This window comes from Corylus avellana, chromosome 5, assembly GCF_965113065.1.
Source record: "Corylus avellana chromosome 5, dhCorAvel1.hap1.2, whole genome shotgun sequence".
Lineage (NCBI taxonomy): Eukaryota > Viridiplantae > Streptophyta > Magnoliopsida > Fagales > Betulaceae > Corylus > Corylus avellana.
The window spans coordinates 20,976,304-20,995,594 of NC_142494.1; the positions used below are offsets into that span (position 1 = coordinate 20,976,304).

Here is a 19,291-nt window from a genome sequence, read left to right on the forward strand (position 1 = left end):
CCCAAAATGGCCCAAACATTTTGGCTATTTTAGTTAAAGATTTGTTATCATTTGTGGTGGCCCAGGCAAGGTCCGTAAAAATCAAATTTTTATCCTTTGAGCAAGGGCGGAATCAAAATTTTTGGAAAGGCCCCCCCCCCCCCCTCCCCCCCCCCAACCCATCTACATAGGTCCGCCCCTGCCTCTAAATGAACTGGAACGGAACCGGTTGGTATAAATAAAACGGCAAAATTGTATAACAAAATGTGAAAGGACACTTTTGTCCTTATTTTAAAACCAACCGAATCCCTTCCAGTTCAAATGAACTAGAGAGGATTCTTGTCCAAAAAAACCACTGGGATGAATTGATATTCCCCAATCAAGGAAACAAAAATGGCCCAGGTTGAACACCCACTATTAGATAAAGATTTTCAATAATTTTAGACAGTAATTGTAAGATAATTTATATCAGATTCATCTGTCTGGATATACGTAGCTAAAAAACTCAAAAATTATTTGAACAAGTGGATCATAGATAGATTCTCTCACACTTTATTGTTCAAATCTTCAACAACAAATTATTGAAAATCCTGATCTGACCCCGACTGTCTAGCTCTAAATTTGAATTAAAAGCTAATGTGTATTCACATAGAGAAATGGACATAATTTTTTTTTTTTGTTGGCATTTGAGAATCCAGTGATTAGAATAGGGGATGCAACAGCAATGGTTGGTCCATGTGCAAAAGGAATTATGAGCATCCCTCCCCATATTTTGGCTATGATAAGCGTACAACTTTTCCCCCTCACTCATTTCAATAATGTGCCAAAGATTTGGTTAATGACGTAGAGGAAAAGATAGCCATCCTACATTATATTATATAGATTAGTGGCTGGATTCCACCATACCCACCACTCACAAATTATAAGCCTCACTAATTAACACATGTGCGCAAATATGTAAAATATAATGAGTAATTCCAATAATATTTGAAAATTATATACTTTCCTTTGGAGACGGTCCAAAAATAAGCTCGTAAAAATTGGAACCCCCAAAAAGGTAAGTAAAGTCGTCTATTATGTTAACATTTCTTTCTTTCTTTTTTAATTGAATTAATCATCAATGGTGTCTCTCTCTCTTGCCACTACTACCTACCAATTTATTACTTTTGCAGGCTGTTAACCTTATACAGGACAAAAATTTATGATTGGCCCTCAGCTTTATTCAAAAAAAAATATATATATATATATATATATAGAGAGAGAGAGAGAGAGGGATAAAGTCCATTTTAACTCCTTCAAACTATCACTACAATGATAATATATCTCATAAATTATCAATTACGACAATTTACCCTCTAAATTATCAAAACAATGACAATATACTCCAAATTTTAACAAATTGACTAAATTACCCTTACTAAAATAAATACTAAAATACTAAAATTTAATTTTTTTTTTCAAATTTTTAAGGATATTTTTGTCTTAGTGAAAATTTTATAGGGGTAATTTCGTCATTTTGCTAGCTTTGGGGAGTACATCGTCATTGTTTTGATAGTTTGAGGGGTAAATTGGCGTAATTGATAATTTGTGGATAAATTGTCATTGAGATGGTAGTTTGAAGGGTTTAAGTAGGCTTTACCCTCCACACACACCTTTTATTATATATATATATATATATATATATATATATATATTTTGAATGTTGAGCCATTTTTATAATTTCTTATAGGGAATGCATATATCTATTTTATAGTCACAATTTAAAATGGGAATATCTAATGAGGTATATAATTTTAAAATTTTTAAAATTTTTAAAATACGTATTAATATTAATTTTATGTACATAGTTAAATGAATTAACTTTAAATTCTGACCATAAAATGAATATGACACATCACAAGGAGAATTTTCTCACAAAATAGATTGATAACGACAAATATAAAAGATTGGGCTCACATAATTAAAGAAGTAATTAATTAGGCAAACCATTTGGATGGAGAAGGTTGAAATAGTAAATTACAAATTTGAAAATTCAAATTTGAAATGCATTCGTCAATTTGTTTAATGGGAAAGTGAGAAAGACCTTACAACTTAAAGACAGTAGTGATAGAGAGCACCGTATACCTTAAGGAAATTGGCAATCACCTCTCACCTGAAGAAAGATACTTTTTTTTTTGACTTTTCTCCTCCACATACCTAATTAATGACGTTTATTCATCTTCTTCTTTTTTTTTTTTTAGTCAAGAAAGAGTTGTTGTAATACGGATTTTGGCAACATTCAAGTGATTCAACTACAATTTGGTACAATTATTTGTGATTGTATTAAATGTAATGAGTAGCTCTCACTGTTTGTGCAGTACTCTACTGATCGTATGTTCCAATATGTCAACTGACATTAATTACATGTGTGATAGTTGCGGTTTAACTACTTATTAGGGGACCAATTTATTGTTGAATTATAGTACGATTAACAATAATCCAAGTTGAAAATTAAGAGATGTTTCTTCGAGTCTACTCAACTTATGTTAATTAATATAAAACAGTTATGGTGTACACTAGTAATTCTCCGTCAAGTTAGCTGAGTATTGAATTTTTGAGCTCAGCTCGGCTGAAAACACATGTTTAAACTGGCTCGAACTCGAGCGAGCTTTGAACATGTGTTCAAATTCAACTCACAAACCCCCTAGTCGAGATCAAATTTGGATAGGGCACTTAGCTGAGCCCTTATCGAGTATTCAACAAGTTTGGTTCGATTTTTTATTTTTTATTTTTTTATTTTTTATTTTGGGAGTTAAAAAAATACCATAGAAGGGTTGTGGTCGGCAATGAAATTGACGATGTGAAGGGAGGGGTGATCACACTATATGCGACTATAATACGTCAAAATGAGAACACGGGGAGGCCTTATACACTACAAAAAAACCACAAATAGTGACGCCTGACTTAGTGCCGTTGTAGGGTAACCATTTGGGCTTGCCCACAACAACCCAATAGAGAGGATTTTCCTTGAGATTTTGTGTTCTTAGGAAAAACAAAAACAAAAACAAAAACAAAAACAAAAACAAAAAAAAAGCCTCTACCTTCGAGATAAGAAAGCTTGATCTAATTTTTTTTTTATCTAGTTAACCTTGAATTTATGTATTATGTTCCATGGTAGAGCCTTGATTTTTGTAGTAGTTTAAATACTTATGTATTTCCTTAATAATGTTAAAAAGTTAGGTACTTGAGGTAGAATACTTGGTCCTTGCATAAAAGTTTGGGACTTTGAGAACTAGCTTCTTCAACCTTTACCTTTTAACATATCTAAAACATTCATAGGTTGTTCGACTACATAATTTAATTACCCTAAAATCTAATTACAATCAAATATGATTTATAGGAGATTACAATCAATTACAACAAATCTTAAAATCAAATTTCCTGAAATATTCTAACAGTTTTCAATGATGGTTCATGTGTTATGATCACCTTAAAGGTTTGTGGAACCTCTTGGAATTGAGGGAAAATGGTAGATCAAGTTCTGGTTACGTAATCGGGAAAAACACAATCTTGGACAAAAAAGTTCGCACGGTGTCGAGCTCGACACCGTTCCAACAACCCTCGAGGAACGTTCGAATGTTTTTATGGCATAATGTGCAAATTGAGTTTTTAAGTAAAATTAGGGCGTTGGCTAATATTAGAGTGTACTGATCTAGTGTCTTCGCAAGAAGCTTATGTGTGGAGATTTAAAAGATGTTTGGTTGTTATTTCAATAGGACCTATGGTGGATCCATGAAGGATCACTATTCATTCTTTATTCCATATTTTATTCATTTCTCTCTTCTCATCTTTCCATAATTTTTCACAATGCTAGATTCTTGCTCTAAAATAAAGAAATAATAATAATAATAATAATAATAATAATAAAGTGATATATAGTGTTTTCCAAAATATAAAAAGATTGTATTATTCTTCAAAATTTTAAAGAAAATTTTAAAGAATCCATCATGGATGCTCTAACAATTGCCTATGTATCTTCGATGAAAATAAATAACCGAAATAATTGAAGCAAAATTCCAATCCTTGAAGAGATCCGATTGTTGAATTGCAAGTATTATATTGATATATAGCATCACTTAGTATCTGTATCTACAGAGAGTAAATCTCAAGAGATATGGTATATTGAATAGCAAGAAGAGCTGCACGGGCTTCACCAGCAGCTTGTGTAGCTTCACATTATTATAATGACAGTCCCGTTGTACTAAAGAATTACTAGTTAATGATCGGAAATTCTAGTTTGGAATGAATTACAAATAAATATTATGTTTAGCAAGTGTAGTTAATAATCTGGGCACTCTTCATTTGTCTAAAAATAGAGGTTTGGTGAGATTGATACGTTTTCATTACATAAAAATGGGGGATGAAAGAGTAATGGTGTGTATAGATAGGAACCAGACACTTTCTTCTTAAAATCGTTTTCCAACAATCCAAGCATGGGACTCATGTTATCTGGTACTTGCAATAAAATCTTTACTTTTGTGGTCGGAGCAATGAGCATTTTAGGACAAAGATATCATAAAATAGTTAGATGTAGTTGTTCCTTCTAAAATGGCCAATACACTTGTCTGGCTCAAAACGTGATCGTTTGATTACTCATTTCAAGCTTGGGATTGAGTAGCAAGTGATGCATGCATGACCCATGGGCTAACAATAACTTTTTCATGTATTTTTTTTTTAGGAGTGTTAGAGAGCCAAACAAAATAACAAATGAACCAAAAAAAAAATTATAAATTGACGTGACAAGGGTTTTTAAATTAAAAAAAATGCAATTCTCTTTCTCTTGTCTGCTACTTACAGTTTGCCACGTTAGTTTAAAATTTTTTTTGAATTCATTTATTTGACGCCCTAGCACTTCCCCCCCCCCCCCCCCCTTTTTTTTTGTTTCAAAATATTTTTTCACTAGAAATAATTTCATTTTTTTTTTAATTTTAATATGAAAGTATTAAAATAAATAAAAATTGAAAAGATTCAGTAATAGGTATTTTTATTTAACGAAAAATCCTAACGGAGGGGGACATTGTCAAAAATTGAAAGTTCAATATTCTAAATTGAGAGTTTTTAAACATTGGAGATAATGTCAAAATGCGTAAAAGTTCAGAAGAATTTTGTAAAGTTTTTCCTAACGTATAATAACCAAATTTGACTATTATGAGCTATTTTGTATGTCGAGCTGAATCATTACTTTAACATTTTTCTCTTATAGTTTTATAAACAATAAATAAGCTCTCATTATTCACACTATAAAAAGTTTTTTTTTTTTTTTTTTTTTTTTCTAATTAATGTGGCGTTTACCAAATTAATTTTTAATTTACTCAAAGTACATGTTAAAACCAAAGAGTCGTATTCCTCGTGTGATCGGTTTTCTATAAGAGCTCAAAATAGAAGAGGATAAATTTGCAATAAATAGGTTGGGAACTCTCACCCAAAAAAATATTTTTAAAAGAAAAGAAAAAATAACAAGAGTTGTAATCCTACTCATAAGTAGTACATATCATCTCTTTATTTTTCTCTCATTATCTCTTTCTATTTTATTTTTTTATTTTTCAAAAAAATTAGTATTGGATTTGTGTGGCTCATTTATAAAACTCATATGACCTATAAATCTAATGATAATTTTAAAAAGTGAAAAAATGAAAAAATGACCGGAAGAAGAAATGAAGCATTTCCTAATCGTGCTGTTAGCCCATTCAATGGGGTTTGGAGAGAGAGAGTGTGAAGAGAGAGAGAGAGAAAAATAAAAGTATAAATAAAAAAGATTTGAAAATAATATTTATAAAAAAAAATATAGAATAAAATAGAGAATCTACGGAGTGTATATAAAATAGTTAAAGTAAATATTTATACTTTTTCATAAGTTATCTTAATTATTGTTGTTGGAGATGCTCACCGGGATGATCTCTCGCGAATTCGCCCGTAAATTCATTAAAAAATAAAAATGTAATGAAATATTATATATTTCTTGTCAAACAGTGAACTTTTTTGTTTTTATATTTTTTTTTTGGGGTTCTTTTTTATGCCATAGACTCATATGTGGTAGACTTACTTCAAAAAAAATTAAAAAAAAAATTAAAAAAAAAAAGAAGGAAAAAAAAAAGAAAAGAAAGGGAGAATGCCCCCCAGATATAGAGCTGGACATAGACCCGTTTCGGTCTCCTCCCGCAAGTCCTCAGTCTACCTGCCTCCCCCACTCTCCACTTTCTCTTCTCTCGTCAGGCACGAGCATGCAGTTCGGCTAGACAATTCTACGAACAGCTAACGCACTCTCTCAGTCTCTTCTCCACCCTCATCGCCATGGAACAACCACCGCCACCACCCTGAACAATTACGCCATCAGCCGAACTCCTGAAGACCCACCAAAACCCATCACTCCCTCACCAATAATCTAGTCTCTCTTTCTCTCTTCAATGGCATCCACAAGCTCAACCCCGACTGACCCGTCTACTTTAGCTCTATCCGAGGACATGGCCTCCAAGGCCTTGAACAAGCGGTACGAAGGCCTTATCACCGTACGAACCAAGGCCATCAAGGGCAAGGGAGCCTGGTACTGGACCCATTTGGAGCCCATTCTCCTTCGCAACTCTGACACCAACCTCCCCAAAGCTGTCAAACTCAAGTGCTCCTTGTGCGACGCCGTTTTCTCCGCCTCCAACCCCTCCAGAACCGCCTCGGAGCACTTGAAGAGGGGTACTTGCCCCAACTTCAGCTCCGTTCCCAGACCCAGCAGCGCTTCGCTCTCCCCGGTGCCGATATCGTCGGTACCTTCGCCGTTACCGTCTTTACAAAATCACAGAAAGCGAAGCTCTCAAATGGGTACTCATTCTTTGCATTCATGTTCTTCTTCTTTGTACCAATCTCATTCTTCAGCTTTGGTCGAGTCGTCGCGCTTTTGTCAAAACCAAAACCGCGACGAATCGAATTACTCGCCGCGCCAGAATTCCGTTGGCGTGGTGAATAATTCCGGGCTAAATCAGCACCATTTGGTGTTGTCGGGCGGGAAAGAGGATTTGGGCGCTTTGGCATTGCTACAAGATAGCGTGAAAAAGCTTAAGAGTCCTAAAGGGTCAGCTGGTCCTGCATTGAGCAAGGAACAAATTGATTCCGCGCTTGAATTACTAGCAGAATGGTTTTACGAGTCATGTGGGTCAGTCTCAGTTTCAAGCCTCGAGCATCCCAAGTTTAGAGCGTTTCTTAACCAGGTGGGCTTGCCTGCGGTGTTGCGGCGCGAGCTTACGGGTGCTCGGCTTGATGCTAAGTTTGATGAGATCAAGATTAAGTCGGATGCTAGGATAAGAGACGCAATGTTTCTTCAGGTTGCTAGTGATGGGTGGAAGGGAAAAAGTTGTTGTGGATTCGCTTGCGAGGGAGAGAATTTGGTTAAGTTTACGGTTAATCTTCCAAATGGGATGAGTGCTTTCCAGAAGGCAGTGTTTACGGGAGGAATGGTGTCGTCGAAGTATGCGGAGGAGGTTTTGTGGGAAGCGGTGACGGGTGTTTGTGGGAGTGCTGTGCAGAGATGCGTAGGGATAGTTGCTGACAAGTATAAGGCCAAGGCATTGAGGAACTTGGAGATTCAGAATCAATGGATGGTAAATCTCTCTTGTCAGCTTCAGGGGTTTGTTAGTTTGATCAAGGCTTTTAACAAAGAACTTCCACTTTTCAGGACTGTCACCGAGAATTGCACAAAAGTTGCAAATTTTATAAATACTACTTCTCAAGTTAGGAATATTTTCCTCAAGTACAAAATGCAGGAGCTTGAGTATACTGGGCTGCTGCGAGTTCCTTCACCGAAATGTGATACTTCCAAGAATTTTGGACCTGTTTATGCTATGTTGGAAGATATACTGAGCTGTGCACGAGTGCTCCAAAGGGTTGTGCTGGATGATTCGTACAATGCAATATGTGTGGAGGATTCAGATGGGAGGGAAGTTGCTGGGCTGATTCAAACTGAGGGGTTTTGGAATGAGTTGGAGGCAGTTTATTCGCTTGTGAAGCTGATTAGGGAGATGGTTCAGGAGATTGAGGCTGAGAGGCCATTAATTGGACAATGCCTACCACTTTGGGAGGAGTTGAGAAGCAAAGTGAAGGACTGGTGTGCCAAATTCAGCATTGCCGAGGGACCTGTTGAAAATATTGTTGAAAAGCGATTCAAGAAAAACTACCACCCAGCATGGTCGGCTGCATTTATACTGGACCCTCTTTACTTGATGAGGGATACGAGCGGAAAATACCTTCCACCATTCAAGTGCTTGACACATGAGCAGGAGAAAGATGTTGATAAGCTCATAACCAGGTTGGTTTCCAGGGAAGAAGCTCATGTTGCATTGATGGAGCTCATGAAATGGAGGTCAGAAGGGCTAGACCCTCTTTATGCTCAAGCCGTTCAGGTAAAACAGCGAGACCCTGTTACTGGAAAGATGAAAATTGCAAACCCACAGAGCAGTAGACTTGTATGGGAAACTTGCTTGAGTGAGTTTAAGTCTCTGGGTAAGGTTGCAGTGAGGCTCATTTTCCTCCATTCAACCTCTTGCATATTCAGATGTAATTGGTCTTCCATGAAATGGGTTTGTGTCCACAGACATTCAAGGGTGGGCCTGGAAAGGGCTCAGAAGATGATCTTCATTGCAGCACATGCCAAGCTTGAAAAACGGGATTTTTCAAATGAGGAAGAAAAGGATGCAGAGCTGTTTGCCATGGCAGGCAGTGATGATGACATGCTCTATGATGAGGTCTTTGCCGATGCACCCTCAGTGTAATGTTGGTTTCAAATCCTGTAGAATATTGAAGCTGTAGGATTTACTGAAATTCTTTGCAGAACTCTTTTTTTTCTTTTTTTCTTTTTTCTTTTTTTCTTTTTTTCTTCTGTTTGTCCTTAGTAGAAGATTTTTGGAGAGTTATGGTTGGGAGGCAAGGATAACAGGAAGAAATTGAACAATGTATTACTTGGACTTACATAGTCATGTAAAGGCTCATAAGTTTCCTGCCCACTGCCCAGGCTTGACTTGTGGGTCTTGGGTTTGTAAAGACAAAGAAAAACCCCATCTTGTTTATAGTCATAACAGGAAGGATGTTGTTGGAGATTCTTATAGCAATTTGAAATTAGTGTATTTATGACATTTTATTTGTAGCTCTTGCTTTATCAAGTCGATCAAAAACCCCTTATTATAGACCTTTTCTTTTGAATTATAAGAAACTGGCCATAGTGAGAGTATCACTACTCTTCTGGACATAAATTTTTAGCTTTTTGTTCTTTTCATTATGTTTGAAGAATCTGTCTTCATTGTGATGATTGTACACGTGAACAAGTCATCTTCGAGGGCTTTTGATTGAGTTGGGTATTCAGTTCAAATCTTGTATTAAAAAAAAAAAATGTATATGAAAAAGAAGAAAGAAGCAAGTAAAACATATTTCATGGTTCTTATATATTCTACCTATTGTTCTATTGCATGTAAGCAAACCCACATACATAAACGAATAGATGTGCAATTAATATTATAATCTCCAATACTAGAATTTCTAACAGTTGCCATGTAGAACACTCTATCTGGGTTTCAGACTCAACTGACAATCATTTCTTCGATTCTCCATGAGTACTATCAAGTGAACGAATTATGTTGACATTGTTGTCAGTGTCAAACCGTGGGTTCAAAGCTGTCTAGAACTAATTAAATCTTCACATGACAGAAAATAAAAAATAAAAAAACTTAGAGCAGGAGCACGCTTGGCAAATGGATTATTAAATGGCGCAGTTGATATTAACACACTTCATGGGTTGTTACAAATAATATCTAAACAATTTAGTAATGTCATGTAATAGTAAAATATTGTATGGCGTGGTCCTACCGAGGACATCAAAGGTTTGTAATACCTAATTAAATGAACATGACAGCGATTTTCCAGAATTAGTAGAATACCGCCTGCAAAGGTTTGCAAATTTATAATACCAGACGTAATTACAAAGCATCTGTGTGTGATAATGCTTTTGAACATTTAGGAATTTTGATTGCATTGCAGAAAGAAAACAAAAACCATATTGACTTTTTACTGATAGAAAGACTTGAGACAGCTAAATGGTTGGACTGAACTGGCCATTTTAGAGCTTTGATTGAATATAGAACTTGTTGAGATAGCTTGAAAAAGGGATTTGCAAAAGGACACAAAAAGTAGCTCTGGTTTTGAATTTTTGCAAGCATCTTTTTTGCCGCAGAGCTGTGCTTTTTACTTGATCTGGTTAAGTTATCAATGGCAAACCAGACGTCAGTGGTCACCACATCGGTCAACCTCAGAAGAACTCGAGGGATTGAAAGATGTTGTAGCCAAGGAAGCACTTCTTCTTGGCTCCTCGGCCACATCTCCTGCTGTCTTTTTCTAAAATTGCAGAGCCTCCACTATGCGGAGTGACGTCAAATCCAGTTGCTTTTGTCACAGTCGAAGAAAAGTAAGCTGGTAAGGGTCCTTTCTCATTTTTTACATTAATTTTCTGTTACTTTTATTTCATCAATTCCCTTTTATTTTTATTTTTTTTATTCGCCTATATGTTTTGTTAGGATTAAGATCCTAGACTTATTACCATATTTCATGGTAGAATTGTTTAAATAATATTTATCCATTGTCCCTTATAAAATAAGTTCAATTTAGGATTTTTAGCATTTATTACTGATATCCGCTTCTTAATTAACTCTATGTGTAATGGATTGTCATACAACTAATTGAATAATGTGACAATGAAAATCAACATTTGGATCAACAATGGCTAATTTTCACTATGAGTAATGCTATTTAGTAGAATGTTGCTATACGATTGTTATACAACTAACTGGAATGATCTGACAATGAAAATCAATATTTGGATCAACAAGAACTTGTAAAAAGGGAAAATCAATCGTTATGGCAGTCGAATATTTGTTTACTAAGGGTCTGTTTGGGTGTGCATTTGAGAGGCCTAAAAATGCATTTAACAATAAAAAAGTTTGTTTGAAGAAAAAAAAATACCCATTTGGTAAAAAAATTTAAAAGGATCCCAAAAGCATAAAAATGACCAAAACGCATTTTTGACAAAAATTGCATTTTTTGACTTAAAAATTCTATTTTTTAAACGTAATCTCAAATAAAAAGTGATCATAGTAGCACATGCGTGTAGAAAACCAACGACGGAAAAAGTATAGCCGTCAAGAACTGTAGGCACTCGTGATCGTGAAGTTCCTTGAAAAACTAAAGCATGTTCGATCCATTCTATTAGGGTCTATCACATCATCTCAGGTAACTTATCTTTTCCAATTCTACGTGACATTTTCCAGCTGATATTGAGTTGGACCCTCCCTGTAAACTTGTTATTTCGACGTTGAAAATTGAAGTTGTGCAAGAGCAATGTGCTTAGGGTTGCCATGATTGCTAAAAAAAGCTTTGAGCAAAGTGAAAGCAAGGAGACCTTGTCGGTATGAGGAGGCACAGAAGATGGCTGAAAGGGATGCTGCAACGAACTTGTTTTTTTTTGCATGTAAATTTTGACTATAAACAGCAGGTTGGTGGTTCTGCCGATGGTGATGCTTTTTTTGCTTTATATGACTTTTAAGTTGTCATGTACTATATATATATATATATATATATATATATCCTCTCTTCTTTTTTTTTTTTTTTTTTGTCAACCTATCCAAAAGAAATTAGGAAAAAATAAAAAACTAAAAACTAAAAACCAAAAGAAAAGAAATCTGAAAGTGGGGGTCATTTTGGCATTGACAGTTGTTTTCGGTACTGTTTATTGATGTTGTGATTGGAAATCAAATTATTTTTGAGGATTCCTTGTTTTGTCGGTTTTCTCTGCCACCATTGAAGTTGTTAAGAATTTTTCTTGGAAAAGAATAAAAACAAACATTACATAAAATCAGAACAAAAATTCCTAGTACCAACTCACGTTGACAAAACTTGTGTAGTAGCTAGAGGACTTAATTTGGGCGCTTTTAATTTATTCAGAAAATCAACCATGGCCTCCCTTGTATATCCCAGAAAGCCGCTCTCTGATCTTTACAAAGATAAACAGTAAGAAAGAAATAATCATTCTAAAAAACCGAGATTTGAAACTCTAAATATGACATTCTTAGTAAAACTTGTCAGGTGCAAAAGTTTCTCTACATTACTCCAGTAGGGCAAGCATGTCATTTCATTGATTGAGAAGAATTAATATTTCATGAAGGAGTGCTTAGGGATTAGGGTTTTTATTTTTTATTTATTTTTATTTTGTATAAGTTAAAACTGTATTATATGGGTGTTTTAGAAATTTTGTTACAATATGATCATTCACTTAACGAATTGCACGCACTATACCAAACAAATGAATATATATTCAATGTTCTATATATTCTAGTGTTAGAATTAACCAAACTAAAGTACTTTATTTCAATTTCTTACATCATCAATAATAACGATTCCTTTTTTCAATGAAATGGTCATTTCGCATACCAAACGTGCCCTAAGAATATAAAAGATCTAAGAGAACAAAAACACACAATGCTAGGAAAACAGTGTATTTTGAATTCCGATAGCAGTGAGAAGCAATGCTCTTATAGCTATCACTCTATCTCACATCTTTGGATGGTAATCTTAATCAAATTAAATTTAATTAGACAGTTGAAACACAAAAATCAAATGCTTTTCAATAAACCCTAGCTGGCTTACCATATTTTCATATCATATGCAACCCATCAAAGCAGTTTGACTCCCCTCCCTCTCTCTCTCTCTCTCTCTCTCTCTGTCTCTCTCTCTCTCACACAAATACTGTATGCTTTAAATTTATCCACCAGTCACCTTCTGAAGCAGTAAAATTAGGTGAAGTAAGTATAGGCAAGTGGGTACAAGTAAAAAAGTGCAAAAAAGAGTAAAAAAAGGTGAAAATAAAGAAAAAAAGAAAAGAAAAATGATTTCTCCCTACCTCCCACCCCACCTCTTTTGAAGAAGGTTGGTTGGGTGAAGGAGTTGTAGAGTAGAATGAGTGTATTTGGGTTTGGTGTACTCAATTTGCTGAAGAGACAATGGAATCCTGTCGGCAAGGCAGAACAATATTGGTGACTGCTCACCAACTAGAAAGAAAGAAAGAAAGAAAAAGCATTTTCACTCGTATGGTATGGGTGATGGCTCTCCATTAATGTTCACTCCACTCATCTTATTGTTAAAGTGGGAATTGGAGATATAATGATTAGTATAGGACAAGCCTTTCTTTCTACAAGAATCTTTACCCCTTTCATGTTCCCTCATTATTAACTTTACTTTTATCATCTCCATCTCTTTTTCTTTGCACTTATACCAATCTTATTTCTTATTTTAAAAATTTCAACCCCATCCAATCTAGATCATATTGAAATTGATTGGCAGTATTCATTGCTAGCTGGTGACCCTAGCTTCTTTGCCTTTCTCTGTGAGTTATTACCCGTTAAATGATCACTTATTAAGTTTTTGAAACAAGCGGCGATCATTAATTATCTGAACAAAAATCTTAAAGAATGTGAGTTTGAATTTTGATTTCATCATTCTTCTCTCATTAATTTCAATTAAATATTTTATGTGTTGGAAAGCTTATTAAGAAATAGTTTGAGCCCATGCACGTCACGAGGAATGTTAGAATATAAATTAAATAATTCAATTCATCTATTCCTATCGGCTTAACTTTTTTGGGATAAGTGAAAATTTTAACATACTATCAGCATAAAAGATCTTGAGTTTGAACTTGGTATCTATCAATTTACCTCAAATCATTTCAATTAAATATTATATGTGTTAGGGTCTCACATATTAGGGGGGAATACTAGAATATTAATTGAATGATTTATCCTAATATCAAGTGAGGCCAACACGTGAAAACAAAGTTCGAACTCAAAACCTTTAATTAGCTTTATAGCATTACCAAGTAACAAGTAATCCATCTAATTTCCTTCCTTTATGCCACATTGTATATCCATAATGTATTTATATGCTAATTTACCAAATTCTAATTATAGTAAAATGATTAATAGGAATTAATATAGAGGCAACGATGGAACACAATTTTGACTTGAAAATTGTATGTATTAAACATTTGAATCTCTTATGAGGCAGAAAAGAAAAAGAAAAAGAAATTCTTTCTATTTAATATTACATATTTGTCTAATTTAAACAGCCTTTTGTTAAATATCTCATATATATATATATATATATATATATAGGGTAAAGTACACTTAACCACCCCCTCAAACTAGCACCTCAATGACAATCTACCCTCCAAACTATCAGTTACGACAATTTATCCTCAAAACTACCAAAATAATGACAATGTACCCCTCCTCATGTTAGCAAAATGATGAAATTACCGATATATAATTTTTAATAAGACAAAAATACCCTTAAAATTTTGAAAAAAAAAAATTAAATTTTAGTATTTTTGTTTTTATTTTAGTAAGGTTAATTTCGTCATTTTTTTAAAATTGAGGGTACATTATTATTAGGGTGGTAGTTTGAGGGGGTTAAATAGACTTTACCAATATATATATATATATATATATATATGGCTGCTTTTCTTCCATTTTGTTCTTTCTCTACCTACCATCTTGTATAATGTCAATTTCTTGTGATGTGTTATGATGACAGTGCTTACATAATACATTCCTGTAATATGAAATGAAATATCCACACAATAAAAAAATAAAAAAGAGATTTTCATTCAATTCCATTCCATGCGATTATAGACTCTACTCATTCCATCACATGCTACATGCGATTGTTAACAACCTTGGCCCCTTCCCGACATACTCGGGGTCAAACAAAAAAGTCTCTTCTCTCTCTCCATATTTTTCTCCCCCACTAACCCTTTGCACAATTGGTAATCGTATTGGTGTGGCCCCTAATCTATAAGACAAAAACAATATATATATATATATATCACCATTAAACAATCCACATATATGACAATAGAGATTAAATAAATAATTTCTCATAGATTTTTATCTCTAGAATCTGTTTCACTCGTTGCCTTCTCTTTCACGTGATTGACTTTTTCTTAAATATTTCCACTTCAACAAAAAAAAAAATTAAAAAAAAAAAAAAATTCTAACCCCCTCGATCGGTGCATTGCATATGATTGAATATTCAAAGAAATCATGGGAAATAAAGTTAATTGGTAGTTTATTTAAATTTATCATTTTTTGTTGTAATTTGCACCCTCTATTAGATTTTTGCATTTAAATGGTTAGAAAGTTGCATGCATGATCCCTCCCATGTAGAAATTTTTTTACTTTAATTACTTAAATTGCCACTTTGTTACCTTTTATTTATTATTATTTTTTTAACGGTTAATAGTTTACACCATAATTGAGTAAATTTATAGAGCAGAGATCTGGGTCTTCACAATGTTAACCTAAAAGGTGATGCTTTGGAGATCGTACTATACATGCACTGCATAAAGAAGAGCAATAATAGAGCAGATATGGGAATTCGATAAATGATTCGAAATTACTTCTGAATAGTCTCTGATCCTCGCAAGTGCTGCATACTAAGAGTAGGAGAGAAGCAAGTATGAGAGTCCATCTCTTGGCAAAAAGCAGCCGTCCAACAAGACGTGGAGAACAACTGGATAGACGAATATCATGTTGTTCTTCATGATACGGTCATTTCCGAGTTACCGCATGAGAATTCACTTAAAAAAAAAATTACTGGCTATTTTAACACCAAAAATAACAGATGACGTAAATTGCAACAAAATAATCATGTAAAGTGACCAAAAGTCTCTTTGCAAGTGAGATGTCAAATGTCAAATTTGAGAGCTGGTTAAAAGTAATTATTTTGTACTGCGTCTGAAAGCTTGGGTATTATTATTTACTATTTAGTATCATTTTCAAAATAATAATAATAATAATAATAAGAATATTTCTTATTGAAATTAATGAAATTCCCGCTAGCTACCTAAAACATGAGTACTACTCATTCAAGCTCCAAAAGCAGGAATATTCCATCCCACCAGAATCACTTATTTTAATTAATTTTCAAATCTTTGTTGTTAGAAATGAATTAAACCAGAGGATGGATGAAGGAAAAGAATGATTGTGCTCCATCAAATCTCAAATAATCTCATCCAATAACCATCATTTATGATCATTACATATGTAATTATACTTTTTCTTGTATTCCTCTCATCCCATAATTACATCTTTTTCTTTTCTTTTTTTTGGCCGTTCACCTAAACATATTATTGTACTCGATTTTGAAGCAGACAAATTTGCTGTGGTCTCCACCAATGTTAACGGTCTTCTAGTGTGATTTTCTTGTTGACCCTTTTGTTAGGGTTAGTGGGTTGATTTGACTCATTAGGTTTACCCTTGCTAGCTATGTGGGGATTATTACCTCTTCTAGGGAGCAACTAGAGTTTTCTTTTCAGACCAAATCCAAAGATAGGATAGAAACAAATGTTAGGATTCTTTCATGAAATGATTATCGATCATCATATACAGCTGATTTTTTTTTTTTTTTTTGGCAAATTCATTGAACAACACAAATCTAACATGAAATTGGGCATTTTAGGGGAATATTTCCATCCAAGATTTGAGCTAAGATCGATCTAGGCATGCGCAGTCATCCTAATCTTTTGTCTAGTCGTCTCTAACTCACCCATTTTTTTAATAGAGATTTTTAACAATTTTGTTGTTTGAACTGCTAACAATTCAAACAGTAAATGTCATCGAATTCCTATGAAACTCACTTGTTCAAGCTATCTCAAAATAGTCTGCTCACATATTGGGGCAGATAAGCACCCTAAAGACTCTTTCACAATTACTCTTCGAATTGTTGAGAATCTGAATCTTCCATTTCCAAGTTTTGACTTATGTTGCATATTATTATAATAATATTGATAGTCATAACTACTAAAGTATGACACCTTGATTTCTCTCTTTCAGTTGATCTCACCTTGATTTCTCTTTTCAGTTGGCATTACCTTGATTTCTCTCTTTTAGTTGATCTCACCTTGATTTCTCTCTTTCAGTTGATCTCCTAATTAAGTAGTAGTTGTAGACTTGTAGTGTCATAACTCACAGAGGAATGTTAGGCTTATAAATAAATTTTACAGAAAAACTTTAAAAAACTGATGTGACACAACATAATTGGACATAAGATAAGTTCAAATTTTGAAAAACCTAATCATGTTGTGCCATATTAATTTGTAAAATTTTTTTTATAAAAATTATTTGTAAGCTTAGCACTCCTCTAATTCACATATTACCAACTTGGTAATTGTGATAGGATTTACTTCTGTTGATGTCATTGAGAGATTAAATGGAACAACCCATTGGGCCTTAAATGAACCCAATACCTTGGGCTTAAGAGTGTCCATGCCCATTTATTTGGGCCTATATTAGAATAGGCCACTCTTGATGTTTTCTTAAATTAATTTTGAATGAGAAAATAGACAAAATAATTTATTTCCTTAAAACAAAATTCGGCTTGCCTTTCTCAGAGAACTAGCAGCAATTTTCCTTTAATTTTCCCTAAGTTTATAAAGAATAAAACTACTTTTTGCTTCCCTATGAAAATATTTCACAATAGTTTCCCTTACATTTCCATATACCATTAAAATATTATTTTTTCACAAAATACAAGTTCTCTACCTACCCTCAATTTTTTCACAATCCCAATTAAAGACATAAAGATAAAAAAGGATAGAGGAAAGAGAAATGTTCATATTAAAATAATGTATAGGGAACCAAAAGACAGATTGAGAAAACTGTAACAACCCTCGAGGGTTGGTTAAATATAGAGAATAAGGAAAGGAGAAAAATAATAATAATAACATATAAGACATTTGCTGTTAGTGCTCTCGTAACCTCAAAAATAGGAGAATCAACCTCACTTTCCTTGTATTGGATGGTCGACCAAAGAAGTTTTGAAATGGGGAGTTTGACAAATCCTCTCTCCAAAATGCAAATATGCTTTCAAAATTCAAAAATGGCGACAAATCTGGCAACAACAGTAAATTTGACAGAAAATTCTGTATAACTGTCAAAATAGCCTAACCAAAATTTGGAATCTGCATTGAAATTAATGTATGGCCAACAACCTATAAGGAATTCCCAAGAGAATGGTTTGACAAAATCCTTTTTCCATATTTTAACTCTCTTTAACAAAAAAAAAAAAAAAAAAAAAATTCAAAGCTAGACTAACCTGACAACAAAATTAAAAATTTCCAGAAAAGTTCCCCAAGGGCGGGGAATTTTTTTTAAGTAGCCGCCTCACGGTACCTCTTTGTAAATCCAAGACAACATTAGAAAAACATTAAGAAAAACCGTAACATTCCTCTTCAAACAAATACATTAAAGGTTCATTAAATCAACAAAAAGTAAACCGAACTAAATGATGGCGAAAGGCGAAGATAACAAGCGATGGCGAGAAACAAACCTTTTGAAAGGGAAGGGACCTCATCGGCTCATCCCCATTTTTTTTTTAACATGTTTACACAAGAAGAGAGAAATCCTATATTTTTAATTCTTGAGCAATGTTAGATAATATATTTTTATCCTACAATTGCCAAACAATATTGACATGGCACCTCCAACTAAGTGCCTGTTTAGAAGTGAAATTTTAAAATTTGTGCTTTTAAAATTACTACTTTTTAAAATTGCACAGACGTTTGGTAAAACATGTTAAAAAAGTTTTTTTTTTTATCAATTGAGTGTTTGGATAACATTAGCATATAATGGCAGTTTTATGGCCAAATTACTAACAAGGAAATTTCTTTATAATAGAAAAATAAGTAACATTGTCTATAAGCCTCCATTTTTAACACATCTACAAACAAAAGTATGACTTATAATTTGACATTAACTTTGAGTTTTCTACTTAGGCAATTATATTTTGCTATATTACTTATTTCTCTATGCTTTTTTGTTGTTGTTGTTGTTGTTTTTGTGTTTTTTTTTTCTTGAGACATAATCCTAAGAGACATATAATAGAAAATAGAATAAAGGCACACCAACCACAAAACCACTGAAAACAACATCAAACACCATAAACACAAAACGGTAGATAGCTTTACAAAAACAAAATAGTTCTATGGACAAAAAGAAAATATTAGGAGAAGGATGAACTACAACGACACGAGAAAACATCAAAAGGGCGGTTAGAGGATGCAGGGGTGGAGAGAGGATGAAGAAAAAGAAGAGAAAATAATGGTTTTAATATATTTTAGGTGGGTATTAATGAAATTTTTTTCATTCCAGCTTGAAAATAGGTAAATATTGTGCCAAATTTTTTTTTTTAAGCAAAA

At 33.7% G+C, this 19,291-nt stretch overlaps 1 protein-coding gene across 1 annotated transcript; it reads left to right on the top strand.

The window, feature by feature from the left end:
* Positions 1 to 6,158: 6,158 nt before the first annotated feature.
* Positions 6,159 to 9,093, top strand: LOC132180331 (uncharacterized). Its single transcript, XM_059593124.2, has one exon. It carries the CDS (start codon positions 6,423 to 6,425, stop codon positions 8,769 to 8,771), a length of 2,349 nt encoding a protein of 782 aa, XP_059449107.1. The 5' UTR covers positions 6,159 to 6,422; the 3' UTR covers positions 8,772 to 9,093.
* The last annotated feature ends 10,198 nt before the right edge of the window (positions 9,094 to 19,291 follow it).